We start from the raw sequence: 16800 nt of genomic DNA on the forward strand, positions 1-16800 counted from the left end.
ATAAAACTTCTGCTAGTTTATGAACAAATAACATCACCTTCTAAAACCAATAAGAATGCATATTTAGTTTTACTAATCAGATGCCTGTCAACAATTCAGATCCTAAACACATTTGCTGAGGAAGGGGAAGGCCCCTCCAAAACAATGCCCTTGTACATTCCAGAAACTAAAGGGAAAAAGTCAGATAGTCAGTTACCCATGTGATAGGCTAAGTTGGCCATCTTTTCATTTTTTATTAAAACTATTCCCTTTGAAGTGGAAAGCTGGCAACTAGTTGCTCAGCTGAGTCCTTCCAGGCTCCTTCCCTAGAACCCCCTGAGCTTTTACATGATGTCTCTGGAGTATAAAAGGATAGGAATATATGAGAAAAGTTGATCATTAAAGTACAGTTGGTCAGTGTGTAGTGTTCTCGATTTATTTCTAATTTCTTAGGAGCATGAGTCAGCTGATTTCTGCATTTATTTCACATCTGGGAAAGTTACCATTAGCTTCCTTGATAGTAATGTTGCACTGATGCAAAAGAAAAGTCCCGAACGCTGGTCCCACAATTACACACACCCCAAAGAAGTGAACATAGCCTTCTCTTTGGAAGAGCAGGAGAAGCATTTTCACAAGAAATTACATGACATTTTCAACTCTATTCCACTGCATTGTACACACATTACACAGAGAGGATGGACAGAAAACATGACAAAAGCCCAACTTACGATGTGGCTCCACCATCATCATCGCCTCCTTCTCTGACATAACAAGTTGGCAGAACTGGTCCCCAACATTGGCCAGGATATATTTGGAAGTTTCCAGATCTATCCCTTCTGCAGGGGAGGAGGAAGGAATCCATAGGCTCATGGCATCTGGGTCACTTTGCTGTGGGTTCAAGAAACCCTCTACTCGCAGGATCCCTTTCCGGGTAAATACCAGCCTGCAGGAAACAGGATGGAGTAACTGAGAAACCAATCAACCACCTTTAATAAACTTATAATGTTAATAAACTTATAATGCCATCTATGTCAGAACATAAACCCAGAAAAGGGAAAAAAGGCTTCAGCTAGAGTGCTATATTCTACAGACAGTACATTTATTTTGCAAATCCCAGTAACAAGAGAATAAAGTACATAAAGCTATGGCTGCAAAACCCACTGGAATGAATCTGCAGATCCTAGTAAGTATTGGGGGGAAATTCCACATACAAGAAATTTCTACAGCTTGCTAAGTCTCACATCTCTATACTATTAATACAAAGAGATGATAACATTCAGTTTATTTGGGTTGTTGCATGATGCTGCTTGCAAAATTCTGAATGGTTCTCATTCTCAGTTTTAACTCATGAGAAAGCTTTTCTCAACTTTTCAATCCTGGTTAGGGCTGCCAGCACTTGTTCTAATAGCTCACATTACAGGATATGCAAAAATCCTCCTCGTACTGCTTTCCACAGAGATGAATCACAACTGTTTTTACCAATAGCTTTGACCCCCCCTTGTCTTTGTGTGGTTAAAGGTGCAGCAACATATTACAGAACTCTAAACATCTCCTGCCAGTATTAAAGGCAACGCCATTTTTGAGCAGAAACCATCTTGTCTTTAACCTCAAAGCTAGATTAATTTTTAACAAGCTTAGGAAGAGAAGCAGCATGATTACTGGGTGGGTGACACATACTAAAAATTCATTTCATCCTTTATATGCTAGAAAGTCAACAAACATTTTTGGAAGAAGATGCACAGCACTTGCTAGAATAGGCAGTTAAGGAAGATGAAGAGAAGCACAACAGGTCTGTAAGAACTGTAAGAGCACATACAGAGAGAACACAGATGCAGTGTTCTCCTAAAAATCCATACTGTACTCAACAGAACCTAGTCAAACATTAGCCCCAGGCTAGCAATGTTTACTTACCTATTAAGCAAATTAAAATTTTATCTTTGTTCTGAATGCCTTATGAAGGAGGGAGAGAACAGTTATTGTATACAAATTGCTACCTAGCAGTAAAATTCTACCCAATAAAGCAAATTCAATTTCCTGAGCTGGACCTTGAGACTCAGTCAGTATCATATAGTTTTGTCTTTGAACAGCAGCTCTTCCCACCCCATTGAGGGAATTCCAGTCAAGTGATGCAGAGAAATGCAAGACACTCAAAACCTTCATCAATGTACCCAAGCATATTAAATAAGTAAAACATAATTACTTTGTGCTTGGACATGGTCCAAGCTCTGCACACAGACTACACATGAAGGAAGGAAGAATTTGGGCACCTCCGGAAGTGGAAGAAGCGACAGGCCACAGTTGAGTCATCCTGCTCTTGCTCCTTAAATTTGCGGTACCGCTCCAGACGGCACTCCCGACACTTGTGCAGATGTGGAGCTACATTGATGCAAGAGCCATCCTGGAGAAAAGGCTCCCCTGACTGCTTCAGCTTCCTCACCTTACTCATATCTTTCAGCACAGACTGGCCAACTGGGTGAGGCAAAGTAAAAGTAAAAATCTATTAGTTAATTGCAACAGCAAAAGGACGCTGGCTCCAGTAATCATCTTTTCAGAGATCTGTATGTTCATACCCATGTAAAACCAGTAAGTCTGTTTAAATCTGCAGCACACCACACCTCTGTCCTGACAAATACATGCTTAAACATTTCTCAAAGTGAACATCTAATTCACATACAAGAAGCATTACGCTTTAGCCTTGCAAGCATCCCGTGTGCTGCCTACTGAGCATAAACGAGGTTTACAACTGTGGTTAGTTCACGGAGTTCACACAGGAGATAACCCAGTATCCCACCTCCTTGTGCTTCCAAGACATCACCTGCATTCAAGTCATCACCTTTTAGGGGAGCTGTGCGGGGCCGGCCCTTTGGGGATTGTTTCCCCTTTCCTTTACACAGCAGCAGTTCCGCATTGCGCTCCGCATTGGGGCCCAGCTTTGCCATCAAGTGGTCTGGGATACCCTTCATACAAGCTTTGACCTGCAACTGGTCTTCAGAGTCACTCAAATCTGACAGGTCACTATTTGTACTGGAGTCAGAGTCCTGTTTGGATGTTAAGCTCCGCTCATCTAGCGAGAACCTTTTCACAGCTTCAAAAGGAGCTTTGTTCTCCTGTGGAAAGTCTGCCTGTGAAGAGAAAAAGCTAGATGGATGTCTGCCAAACACATTAGAAAAAGTTTTCAGAAGAGGATTGTCCTGCTGCCCAGGCCCAATGGCTGGTTTTTCTTCTGTTGGGCTGGAGGAAAGTGTGGGCATCTCGATAGGCTGTGTCAGGTTGCTGGTCGGTGAGCTGGAACGGCCGTTCCCTACAGTGGAAGGGCTCTGAACACCAGCAGCTACTGTTGAACCAGGAGCACTGGAGATCATCTTTGAGGAGTCAGTTGTTATAAACAAGCTTTTCTTCTTAGCTGAAGAGTCTGTAGAGGTGAGCGATTCTGGCCAGCCAGAAGTGGCCTTGTGACCCACAGGTGTGGAGGGAGTAGAAACCCCCGTCTGAGATGAAGATGCAAAGCCACTGAAAGGACTAAGTTCTGCTTTCTCAGCAAATGCCAGGAAAGGGTTTGAGGGTTCCTCTCGTGACAGCTTAGGGGGCTGTAAAAACAGGTTCTCATGACTATCTGGGGGACGAGTGTTCAACAGACTTCGTGAAAAGGCTGGAGTAAGGGTAGGCATGGATTCCACAGGCAGCTTCCGCTCCACAGAACCACCAGACTGGGCTCCTGGTTTACTGTCCACTGAGAGAATTTTACCTTTACAGATCCCAGAACCCACACTCTCTGTACACTGCTTGAATGAGTCCCGACTAGAGACATCTTCAGTCAAGCTCTCTGAAATGACCGTGAAATAGTTACTGGAAGGAAGATTTTGGGACATGCACTGAAAAAACAAGTTCTTGGATGGATCAGAATCTTTCTGAGCCTCTGGTCCAGTACTACAACCAAAAGGAAATCCAGAAGACTTGCTTTCTGGAGTCATCACTCCATTTGATTGGCTCCTTCCAGCCCCAAATACCAAGGACTGGGAAGCACTTGGGAGAGACACTCCAAATCCAGAAGAAGCCAAAAGTGAATTTCGGGAACTCTGAAACAAAATTAATAAGCATTAGCGTATTAAAGGATTATTGTTAGATTCAAGAATACTTTGATTCATCTATTTGTACAATTAGCATTCTACTTATCTGGAATAGAAACTTCCAGCAGACTTATTTACAACGAAGAAACTAAATATTGAAACTAAATACACGGGGAGAAAACTAACACTTTATGTCTTATCACACTGAGACACAAGACAAGGGGAGTTAATTCACTGAAAAGCAAATTATTAAAGCTGCCACTCATTTAAATTCAAATAAACAACAGGGGAACCCTAACTGAAACTGCTTTTGAATAACCTCCCATCTTTCACCCTCCCCCAAGATCATCCTGATAAGCTTCTCCTACTCAAGTAGCACTCTTGAAATAAGTAACTAAGTTTGCAATTTAAACAAAGCAAGTCCTCTAGCAGTTAGAACAAACTATTCCTGGTCCCAGCAAGCCACATCTGCTGACAGGTATATAAAGGCCTTTGACACGGTGCCTTCAGAGGATTACTCAGCAAAGGTTGAGCACAAAGGGCTTTATTTTTGTGATCACTAAATACTGGAAAGTTTTCTGACTGGTAGATTTCTGCTAGAACCATAACTGTGATATGGAATATTCACTTCCTCTCTTCTCAACTGATACTTGTTCAGATTTTCCAATTCTGACAGTCCTATTGTAACTGATTATATGCTGTGACTAACCCCTCATAGAATCATTTAGATCAGTTCTACTCCTTTTGAGTTTCCACTTAGAAACCTGCTCATGATTAATACACTTTTATTTCAAGGTCATGTTAAAATACAACAACAGACTCTATGCAACACATCCTACTGGTCAATGAACACCTACCATACTGCACACTCTGGTTTAGCTTGTTCCCCGTTACCAACCTCCAGCTGTAGCAACTTTAATAACATATTAACAGTTCTTCCAGGTATTAGAATTTCAGCTATTTCCTTTTAGAGACAAAAGTAATTTTTAAAAAAATGGAGTTCTAAGAGTTTTAAAAAGAGTATGAATGCAAACCAAGCTTGTTAAGTAATCTCAAGGACCAAATCACACAGATAAAGTGGACAGTCTGAAGCAGTAACACGTGAACTATCTACAACACTCTTGCTGGTTTATGTCACGTTCCCTCCCTCAAGTTAAATACAGTTTAAAATGGCCTAGTAGCCTGCCTGCAAACTCTGAAGCCAGGTTATTAATGTTTTAAAACAAGTGATTTGGGGTTGGAGAGAGGGAAAGAAGGAGAAGTGGTACCAAAACTTCTCAGTACAATTAAAGTTGTTCCTTAATACCACTGATGATAGAATGAATTTTTATCTTTTACCTACACAATGTGTAGTTGTTCCCAACACTAAATTTCTTTCTTTTTTTGGGGGGTGGGGAATAGAAGAGAGAGGAGGTTATGTTATATTATGCTCATTATGTTACACTCCTGTCTTCAACAATTCTGTTTCTCCTTTACACCTTACCATCTAGGAATCTTTACCCCAAGGTAAACATCTAACCTTTACACCCATTCCATTAGCTAATACAAAAGACAGGCATGGCAATAATCCATTTAACCTCCTGGCAATCACGTTAGACTCTTCAACATCTCTCCCATTTTCTTCACTTTCTTTATACAGTAGACAGCAAGATTTCTAATTGTTGTACTTACTGAGTGGGGTTTTGGTTTGGTTTTGTTTTTATAAGCCCTCATTTGATTTCTTAAAAGGTCTTCTGTTTTGTTTCTAAGAGGGTTTTCCCTTCTATTTTTCCACTCTTTCCCTTGAAAACAAAGACATAACTAAAAGGTCTTCAAGCTCCTTCCAGACTGAGCTCTTTATTATAATTTATTCTAAAGGTACTCATCTCAAATATTCTAATTATTTGTCTGGTTTTAGTCCTAGATAGCATACAATGCAACTGGTTCATTTTTCTCCTATATAGGTAACACAGCTATAACATACAAGCTGGGCATCTATAACAGGTCATCTAAATGTATCCTCATCATTTTGCTGGTTTTGAGGCTTCTTTTTTTTTAAGTAATTTGAATGTTCAGCTCAGTGCACATTCTCATGCAGATTTGTTAAGATAAAGGCAAGAGGTTTTAAGTAGGTTATCTTCCATATGACACAACAAAATTAAGTGCAGTGCTTAATGTGACTTCAAAACTGCATTTCTTGGATTAAGGCTGAATAAACACACACATACACAGTTGCCTCTTACTACTCCTTCACCAAATATCTTAATTTTCTTTTGAGTCACTTCTTATATCAGATAACAGGTTTTCTTTGTGAGGAGAGGGACTAATCAGAGAAAAAGCAGTTTTCTCAATTCCGTGGCCACACGTCGTAACAGGAGTATGTTGCAGAACATCTGCTGCAAACACGTAAATCCTTCTTGGACGTGCTGGATCACGAGTTACTCACCTCTCCCTGGGCTTGAGATCGGACTGTTTTCAGTTTCTCCTGCCCAGTGACAGCTGGCAAACTGGTGTCAGAGATTCTCACCGTTGTCGGCGTCAAAGCCGTTGTAGTAACGGCGGCTGCAGAAGTCACCGTGCCTTGGCCAACCTGCTCCAGTGACTTTCCTGCCTCTTTACATCCAGATCCAACGAGCAACGTTTGTCCAGCCACAGAGGAAAATGGAGTGAAGGGCAATGGTGTGTCACCACCAACCGGCTCATCCTGCACCACCAGTGTTCGGCCGTTCTCTTTGGTGTAAGTAGCAAAGCGAATATTGCGATTAATCTGAGGAATGAATGAAGGCAACTGCTTGGCCCTCGGATCCAGTCCTGTTTCGCTGCTGGAGACTCCTTTCCAAGGACCTCTGCTCGCCTCACCTCCATCACTACCGTTGCTATCCACCTCACCCCTCTCCTTTAGCTTCTTTGTTGCAGGATCACATCCAGAATCTGAAGCATTTTTCCTCCTCCTTCCATCCTTTCCCTCCAGGCTTTCTTTCTTCTTTTTCCCTTTAGATGATGATTTAGCTGATTTTAGGCCCCCTCCCTATAACAGACAAAACCACGCAATCACTAAACAGAACAATCAGGATATCCATTCAAAAACCATTTTTCTGTTAGAAGAGAACACATTATACTGCTCTGAAGCTTAAGACATTTTATCACAAATTGAGACATCTAAAGAGAGAAGCCATTTGAGCACAGAACACAAGCACAAGTGCAGTCTTGACTTTTTTGTACTAGAATAGGATCTGCACAAGAAAATTTTTAGCTGAGCTACCTTGATGTAGCATGTACTCCATCATTGTTCTTCGTAATGCATGAATACTATTTGCACACTCATTTTTGCTCCAAGTGTAATCCCCACAGTTCTTTTGAAGGGCACACTTTCTGTGCACTACACAAAGCCTACAATATTTAACTACAGGAGACAGCTTGCCCTTTTGCCTAGGGTAAAACTACAGGTTCAAATGTTATCATGGAATCTCTCAACTGAAGCAATGTAATGCTTACAAGGCATACAAGCCAGATGGCAACTCCTAGAAATGCCTAAAAAGGTCTGTGAAGCAGCACAGTGATCCTGTTAGAAAACGGCAGCAAGCACAGGCAATCTTTATTAGAGCACTACACCTTAAAATGGAGCACAACCATCATGGTTACTGACCCCCTTCCAAGATCCACACTAAACTTAGTAAAACAGGCCTAACAAAAGGAGAAGATTGTTCAAAGAAAGCTATGACCATCCTCAAAGTAGCAAACAAAATTTTCCCGTTCCAACTTTTAAAAGGAAAATTATTAAAATTATCAAAGATCCACAGTGAACACTCCATCATTTTTCAGTTGTTCCCATGTTTTAGATGTTGCACATCTACACTTTTATGAAGTTTCACACTGTATATACAAGACCTGAACTGCTGGAGTACCTCGCTTGGAGAAGTGTTGTCCATCACCACATGAATCAGTCGAGGATCCACCGACTTTATCTCACCACTCTAATTTTTTATGCAGATTGACAATGAGGAGGTAGGAGAAAGAAAAGAGGAGGTTAATTTTTAATTCAGAGTATAGAGTATAGACACCTAAACACAGAGTTACTGTGCAGCCCCTCTCCCATTTACCTTTTCTATCTCACTTTCTTAGGAATACTACTGCCTTCCAGTTTACCTTCTATCCTTCTGCTCCTCAACTTCAAAACCTTGCAGATTTGATTCCTACCGCTGTTACCCTGCATATTTGTTCTGTTGAGCATTTCTAGAGGCGTTCATTGCATTAAAGACAGCTCTTCTTAAATCTGATTTAGTATTGTTCTAGCCTTCTACACTTCACTCTGCTAGACGTAGAAAAGACAACCATAAGAGGCACATCAATTCATCCTAACTGTCCTCAGCAGTGTCTCCCCAAAAGGAGTAATGAATACCCAGTCTCTAAATGTGCTTGGAGGTTACCATTTATTTCACAGTAAATACACAGAAAGTTGGGTGCTTCTGAGCATGTATCTGCTAAAAGCACAGGAGCAGGTCAGTGGTAAGACTGAACTACCTGTCAGATCACACAGAAGCATGTAATAAAAACCAGGTATCTCTAGCAGTGCACAGATCCTCTGTGCTGTTCACAGGTTTATGGACAGCAACGGGGCAAAAGCAAACAGCCTAAGCTAAAATACACAAATCAAATTTATTGAGGCTAAGACTTCATCTGCTATGCTGTACTTGTTTCAAACCACTTGTACAGTGTGTCAGATGGAAACCAAGAGAAGGCACAGGAAGACCACAACATAAGAGATCCAGAGGGCAGCTTTCTGTGCATCAGCACGCTCTCCCACCCAGAGAATCACTTCCAACATTTTTTCATACAGCACTCATTCCCAAAGAAATTCTTACAGCTTTTTTTTTTTTTTCATAGAAATGGCCTGTGTAACATCATTTATTCTAGAATGTCATCATAACAGGAAAAAAATATTATAAAAATTCTATGAATCACAACATGAGTAATGACTCATCTTTTAAAACAAGTAACAAAGAACTAGAAGAACAACTTTTGGTGAAGCTGTCATTCTCCACATATAGATGTTGAGGAGTGGTATTTTAGGAACACCAAAAGTGCTTCATATTTTTACCTCAGTCACAGACACCTCCATAAGACGAGTTATTGGGTCTTGATGGCTCACAACACCAGAGAGCCAGCTATTTTCATCCTCTGGTTGGTAAACCTTAACTCTTTGGCCTTGGACACTGTAAGGACCTGGAAAAGAGGGACTCTGAGTATATTTTCCAGACAAGCTTTGTGTCATACTAGTTAAGTCATGCAATAAAATAGTTCTGGATGCTAATAATTCTGCTAATATCAGATTGTCAAAACCCACATGATCCAACAACCTGTATGTGATACACTCAGAATTAGGCAGAAGAAGGCTCTAAACTGGACAATTCTAAAGCTACTTGCTCATGTAAGAAGTCTTGTCCTCAGAAATTCTTATGAATACACCAAGAGGCACCAAATTCCTGTAAGGAGTTACATCTCTCTTCAAATGTAAAACAGGAGCCTATCTCTAGGGTGGCCCCTGGCACACGTACTCTGGATAGAACATTGTTTTAGCACTTGACCAAGACTACCCAGATCTACAACAAAAGTCACAATCAGTACAGGATCCAGATAACAGATAAGGTATTAACTCTATGCTGACCAGCTGTGTCCACATCACATTTTCAACTTAAACAATTCATGTATTAATCAGCAAAATGCCAAGATTTGAACTGACATTGCGAAGAGAGTTTCTGAGGATCAACAACAACTACAGAAAAACTTCAATTCCAAATTTCCAGAATTACAGATTAGAACTATAAAAAGGACCAAAACTTTAAAAATTCTAAATTAAAACTTAAAATAAGGGAAGTTGTAAATACATGGAAATCGTCCTACTTTAACTAGGGACCATTCCCAGTAGGTATTTCTGTTTGTATCTCAGCAACTGCTTACCTGTATCTGTGACAAAATAATGCTTTTTTTTTGTAAAGAAATTGCAAAATATAGAAAATTGACCTTCCAAATCAAACAGTAACAGATACTATTACTATCCTCCTTCACAAATCCCAGCATAGTCTAACTGTTCCACAACAAAGTAGCTCTGAGATAGAAAATACATTTCTCACCTCTACTAAAAATCTCCTGAAGCTTCTGGTCGCTGATCAGTGTATTGACAGATTCTCTTAGCAAAGGCTGTTCCTGCAGAATCTGATTTTGACTCTCTGTTCCCATCTGCCAACAACAAACAATTTTAACACAAAAGTATAGTCTTTTAAGGTAACAGAACCATTAGCTCTTAAGGGACAGCTCTTCTTGGACTGCTGTCAGAGACTGACAAACCAAAAAAAATGTAAAATTAAGGACAACATTACTGAGCATGTCAGGAGGAATAAAAGCATTAGCTATGCAAATGCTGCTGCAAAACTTGCATTGCAATTATCAGCTACACAATGTTTGACAACTAGCTCTCCAAATGAACAATAGAGAGAGTAACTGGGACTTTTCAAATGCAAATGGAGGTAGTGTAAGAACTTGGAAATGCAGGGAAAGAAACACAAACTCATGACAGGACAGCAAAAGGAAAAAGACAATGATAAGTTGGTGGAACAGTAGGAAAAAAATAATGTGACAAGCACCGGACAAAGTTAAATTTACTTTTTAACTCGACACAGTTCCAATACCTGAAATAAACGTAATCCACTGGCATCCGACAGGAAACGTAAATGTCTGTCCAGAAGAAACTCCACTGGGACCACAGAGCCCAAGCCCAGCTTATCTACTAGAGGAGTGAAGGTCTGTGATGAACAACCAAAAAAAAAAGGTTATTAAAATGACTGAGCACACTTACAGGCCAACAACAGTCGATTTCACATGCTAATAACATTCAAAAATAATAAAAAGCTTAATTTCTCAACTTGTACTGCCCAGTGCCTGAGTTTTAATGCAAAATATTAGTCCTTATGTCTAAGTTAATAATTCTTGCATATTACAAGCAGGAATTATAGAAAATTGCCTCCACTTCATTAGATCTTAAAGCAGAAATGAAAACATCTGTCCTGGTATTTAATTTTTCATAGGTAAGCACCTTCTGATGCTCAAGTGAAAAAAAAAAGCTTTGGTTAATAGTTCTAACTATCTTATATATTTCAGATATACCCTCTGGAAAGGAGTGTTTTTATTCCTGTACAGAAGTCAACTGTAAGTAATTTATAGGCTTATTTTTAAAGGGGAGCTTTTTTTGCTAATGTTTTGTGCCAAATTGAAGTTCATAGTAAGTGTAGTATTGATGTTCAAGATGCAGAACAAATAAAAAAAAAATACCTAGCAGAATTAGAATGACCTTATAACATAACTTGTTGATAGCAGAGGAATTTGCCAACCACTGGAGTCTCTACAAAGTGCTTTTAACACGATTTTAACACACAAGTATTCACGACATTTTTCCCTTAACAGCTCTCATCAAATTTCTTTACACTCCACCCTCCTGTACACAGCAGTATAAATATAAATTACTTTTTTCAGTTTGAGTAAAACTATTTCCCAGAAGTGAACAGAACTACAAGAAAGAGACAGTGAAGGATGAATACACATTCTTAAGGATGAATACACATTCTTAAGTGAGGTATCTAAAAAACAAACAAACAAAAGAAACCCCAAACAAAACAACACACTATCCCCTTTGTAATGCGAAGCAGTTGACTTCCCACTGCATCTGTGTACCCTGGTGCTTTGGTTAACTCCAGTCTGCATTCCCAGGCAGTTATCTGGGTCGGCCTCTGTGCTTACGAATAGCTTCAGTGCCCTCCTGTTCAGAGCACAGAGGATGGAAACGCTTTTTTAACAAGCCTACAGATAAAGCTCGAGTTGTAGTGGAAGTGCTCTGGGATCATCACACAGTGTGCAGAATGTGGTAACACCCCCAAATCACTCAGACTGTGACAGACTTGGGAATCATCTGAAAGAAACTGATCCTGCAGAAAAACAAGTTTCCCAGATGAACTGGAGTCCACTTGGAGGCAAGTTGGAAATACACTGAAAGGAAAACTTTGCCTGTGGAAAAAGCACTATCTACAGAATCTCTATTGTAAAGGCCTGGTTTTCTTTTGCCTTAAGCCAAATGCAATAAAGAAATTCTCAGAGAAAGATGCAGTACTGAACTTGCTGCTTTGAGCCCAAGTGTCCATTTAAAACACTGAATTCAAAGTCTATCAAGGCACAAGATCCTTGACTGGAAAAAACATTTCAACATACCCACGCACAAAATGTATTAAAAAGCAGAGAGTAGGATTCCAAGCAGTTCAAGGACTGCGAGAGGAGAAAAGAAACAAAACGAGGGCCAACAAATAAAAGTTAAACAGCGTGAAAATGAAGGATTCTCACATATTTTGGTCAAATACTCACCAGTGCAGGCCACTGTGCCAGCGAGACTCGAGTCCCCTGAAGCATAACTGGGTCATTTCGAGGTGCCCAAACCAATGATCCTTCCAGCAGCAACACTATAACTTCTTCAGCATGGACTTTCACCCAGGCGTGTTGGTTCCAGTTACAGCCATCGAATTCCACAAAGATCTGATTAAAAAAAAAATTTAGAAGGCATTTCATCTCTTTTCAGACACTGAATAGAAAATAATATTCCTACAATCCCTGTGGAAAAGGAGACAGCAGCTTTAGTCAGAAAAATCGGGATAAGTGTCGTAATGTTAACACTGAGAACACCACATCTACAGAGCTATCAAATGTTACAAAAGAAAAGGGAATCAAATTCATAGCAATGAAACATTATTTATCCTGGCTCCAAACACTGCATTTTCCCATACAAAATTAAAGATGTGAAAACTGTTCATCCCAAAATACAGCTGATGACCCAATGGAAGCCTCTCTCACAGTAGGATTTTTTAGAGAATTTCTACGCTCTTACTTGGCACTTCAAACAGCCATTCAATCAGCATGGTTAACTGACATTCACAGAATTAAACACTTCAGCCTGGAACATTTGTGTTTATGGAATCCACTCTACATCACATTTTTGTGTTGTCTTGTACATTATTAAACTCCCTGAACAAACGCAAATATTTTGGATGGCATGAGATTGCCCAGAATTAACCACTTGCTAGATTTTTCATTACCTTATTTACAAGTGTAACAACACAAACCACGCTACACACGCTACAATTCTAAATCCTTACTCTATCACCTTCTTTTTTCCTGTCATAAAGGACAAATGTTAAAGCCATATGAAATTACATGAAAAGAATGCTAAAAACACAGGCTACAAATCCCATTCCATGTGCTAACAACTGGAGCTATTAAATATTAAAACACAGTTGTATTCCAATCTTTCATCTCCAGAACTTACATACTCTCCAAATACAATCAAATATGTCGGATGGACAGCAAGACATTCCTAATCAGATAAGAAACACATTAAGCTGGACAGTCAAAACAGTTTTGTAATCATCACAAGACCACTGAGGGGTAACAGGGCACTAACCAGAGACAGCTCTCTGCTTTACCAATAAACCTTATTAAAAGAAGTATTACACTTACACACTCCTCCCCCCAAACCCAAAAGCTCAAACTCCAAAGGGAGTGGGAGAGAATATGAAACAAGCCTCCTGATGAATTCTTGAACTCCATTACTGTTAAAGCTGCCCTGCAGAGAAACAGTACTGGACCTTTCAAGACACCCTTCCTACAATTCAACAAATTTCAGCAATATAGTGGAAACAGGACTGAACATCTTTCCAGTTTCAGTGAGCCTATAGATTTCTTAATATTATACCTGTGCTACTTTGGCAGTAGCATGCGATGGAATGAGAGGAGTTTCATATAAGAGGAACAAAAGGGAATTATTTGTTTGCAATGTGTACAGTATTTGTGAGGTAATACTCTTGTTATGATTCACTTATCATAAAGGTTATATGAAAAAGGTTGTCATAAAGAACTGTTAGAATAATGCTGACTTTGGAATATATGCTTTTTCTGCAAAACAGAAAAGTCAGGGCAAGTTTGTCTTGCACAATTTACATTCAATAATCCGTTCTCTTTCCCCTTTGTATAATTAAACAAGGAACGGAGTCCGGCCAAACTTTGCCTTACAACCACTAAAAGAGTTGTTAATAATTCTCAGCCAATACCCAACAGAGTATTTTCCTACACACAGATATGCAGGGCAGCTGTTCCAGATCCAACACCACACAGGATATTGTCAGTAGTTTCCAACCGATCACACGGCAACAAAAAGGATGAAAACTTCAATATATACACTCAGTTTCTGCTTCCAGAATCTGCAATAGAAATCACTTTGTGTAATGGGTGTGCAAGAAACACAAGGTGACTTGGTAGGGCACAGCCAGTGTTTGTGCCTATACCACTCTGTATTACTACAGAAAACAGCTGGACTGATGCCAAATGTGCTTAGATTCTTTAAGAAAAACACTATGGGAATCCTGAAAGAGATGTCTAAAGAAGGAAAGCAAGAACAGATGAGACAGATGTGAGAATGAATGAACACATTGCCTTTTGATATATAAAGTGGTAAAGAGGAATATTCTACCTCTGCTTAAGGCTTCTGGGCTTTTCAACAAAGCAACTGCATTATAACTTAATTTGAAAATTGTGTACTTCTCAGTCAAGAGGGAATCATTTCTGTGCTCTAGTCTTGGCTACATCAGAATAAATTACCTCTCAGATGTATCAATGGACCAACAATTCACAGGGTCACATCTACTGACAATAAATATCTTCTGTTGACCTTCCTAACTCTGCTCACAATCAGTTAAGACAAGCCACAGATAATAACACCAATGTTTTAAACAGTGGCATAGACTGCAACTATATATGTAATTAGTGCAGATATGTCTGTATCACATTAAAAAAATTATGCTGCTTAGACAAAGACACCTCTGCAGGATTTCCCAAGTTCTCCTACAGTGAAAAACCCTTTCCCTATTGCTGAGCAATATCAAATTGCAAACAAAAACGATCTTTGTTTTTGTGGTTTGCTTTTTTTTTTTTAATCTACAAAACCAGAGTTTTTTTCCAACACAAAAAAAAAAACAAGAGGGTCCATACACACCTGTAATTCTCCCCCTTCCCATTTTTTTTTTTTTTGTCTGGCCCACTAAAAAGTGACACTGGAAAGCTGAGCTGAGCTGTTGCTCTGCTTTTCTTGATACACAAAGACAGCCTGAAGCATTTTTTCCCAGAAGACACATTCTTGTCTAGATGCTACCCTAAAATTCAGATCTTAACTGTAGTGAGAGAACTACAGTCTGGCTCAAATGGAATTTCTCCTCAAGTTTTCCAACATCAGTTCTGCTATAAAAGCAGCGATGACAGGAAGACCATAATGTAGATTAGACAGATATTTTGGTCTTTTTCATCATGTGACACACAAGCTCTAAATATGATTTACAATAGAAAAAATACAGCAGTTTATTGCATTAGAATTTGCAGTAGATGCCATCTACAAAAAACATAAAATCTTTACAGTTTAGGGGGTTATATATTATAAAAAGCAGAAGATGAAAAAAAAATTCAAGCGCAAAAACATCCCTTAAAATGGTCTTAAATTTTACCTAGTTTTGAAAGGAAGGATGGTCCATCAGTTGCTAGAGAGTAGCCAAAGACCCAGGTTCAATTCCCTGCTTCATCAGAGGCTTCCTGCATGACCTTGGTCAAGCCATTTAGTCTCACTGACTGAGTTTCCTCATCTGTAAACTGGAATAATAGTACTTATGCCCAGAAAGGAGGCACTGGTGGGAATCTGTTGCAGACTAACCAAGTAAAACTAGATAACAAGTTGGTCCATGACCTCTTACTCGTGATGTAGAAAGACCTACATTGTCAACATCTGGGAATGAAAGGAAGAGAAAGCAGAAACTGAGATTTCAGTGTGGCAAACACATCTGAGGCCTCTGCAGCTGGTATGAGCTGAAATTAAAACAACTAAACTACAATAGTTTCCTAGTAGTTTTCTGATGCAAACAGTACTATTTTGGAATCCATTATGTGAGACAGATGATGTACACATCAGTGCTTAAAAACCTTTCAGCTTCCAATTCAGTAACCATGTTTCAAACTATTTCTTACAAGCAAAGGCAAAAAAATCCGATCTGAAATATATATCTACAGACAGTGTTTTACTGCAGCTCATTCACAAACATGCAAAGGAACAAGCCTCAGCTTTGGAATACCTACCCCATACTGTACCAACCTCAGTTCAGAGTCACTTTAGAGCACATTGCACCTGACACATTCCTGTTGTAAAAAACAGAGCAGCCCTGCACAATCAGCCCTGTGGGTGCCTCTGTGACCCAGCAAGAGGTTGAAACTTTAATTGTCACTGGTAGGAATGCCACAGCAATCCAGCTGGCCTCAAGCCATGCTACCTCTGTAACAAGACACTACTCAAAACTGATGTACCATTTTGTTTACAAAACAAGGTGGAGTACAAGCAGATTTACATCGTGCCTTCAACTCCAAAGACTCCACTTAATCCAATCCAAATACAAAAGGCAGATTGCAGGTGGCTTCTACACTTTTGCCCCCTCCCTCTGAGATTTGGCCACCATGCAAATCAGATCATTAGTCAAGGCAAAGCAGTTGTCCAAAATTCAGAACTGGAAAGGCCTTCAAGTAGCATGGTGCTTTATTCTCCCAATACACAGCAAGTAACAAATACGTACATTCATAATTCTGTACGGCAAGTTCTTCAATAAGTTACTCATAAAACAGCACCTTGAGAAAATTATGGCTCTTTGTAGCC

General features: G+C 39.6%; 1 protein-coding gene across 2 annotated transcripts in view; it reads right to left on the minus strand.

Moving 5' to 3' along the window:
• The window catches only part of KDM3B (lysine demethylase 3B), a 46347-nt gene that overhangs the window by 21533 nt on the left and 8014 nt on the right, over positions 1-16800 (minus strand). Inside the window, exons 2-10 of one of the 2 annotated variants that reach the window (XM_051794295.1) lie at positions 12432-12599; positions 10712-10825; positions 10157-10262; positions 9124-9248; positions 7931-7999; positions 6472-7053; positions 2813-4055; positions 2247-2448; positions 708-922 (exon numbers count right to left, since the gene is read on the minus strand). In XM_051794295.1, coding sequence (XP_051650255.1) covers positions 708-922; positions 2247-2448; positions 2813-4055; positions 6472-7053; positions 7931-7999; positions 9124-9248; positions 10157-10262; positions 10712-10825; positions 12432-12599 — 2824 coding nt within the window. Of the gene's footprint in view, positions 1-707; positions 923-2246; positions 2449-2812; positions 4056-6471; positions 7054-7930; positions 8000-8125; positions 8314-9123; positions 9249-10156; positions 10263-10711; positions 10826-12431; positions 12600-16800 lie in introns of those variants that run through there. The other variant, XM_051794296.1, reaches the window with a different exon arrangement.

This window comes from Manacus candei, unplaced genomic scaffold (genome assembly GCF_025592945.1).
Source record: "Manacus candei isolate 608988 ecotype Guabito, Panama unplaced genomic scaffold, ASM2559294v1 h1tg000037l, whole genome shotgun sequence".
NCBI classification, from domain to species: domain Eukaryota; kingdom Metazoa; phylum Chordata; class Aves; order Passeriformes; family Pipridae; genus Manacus; species Manacus candei.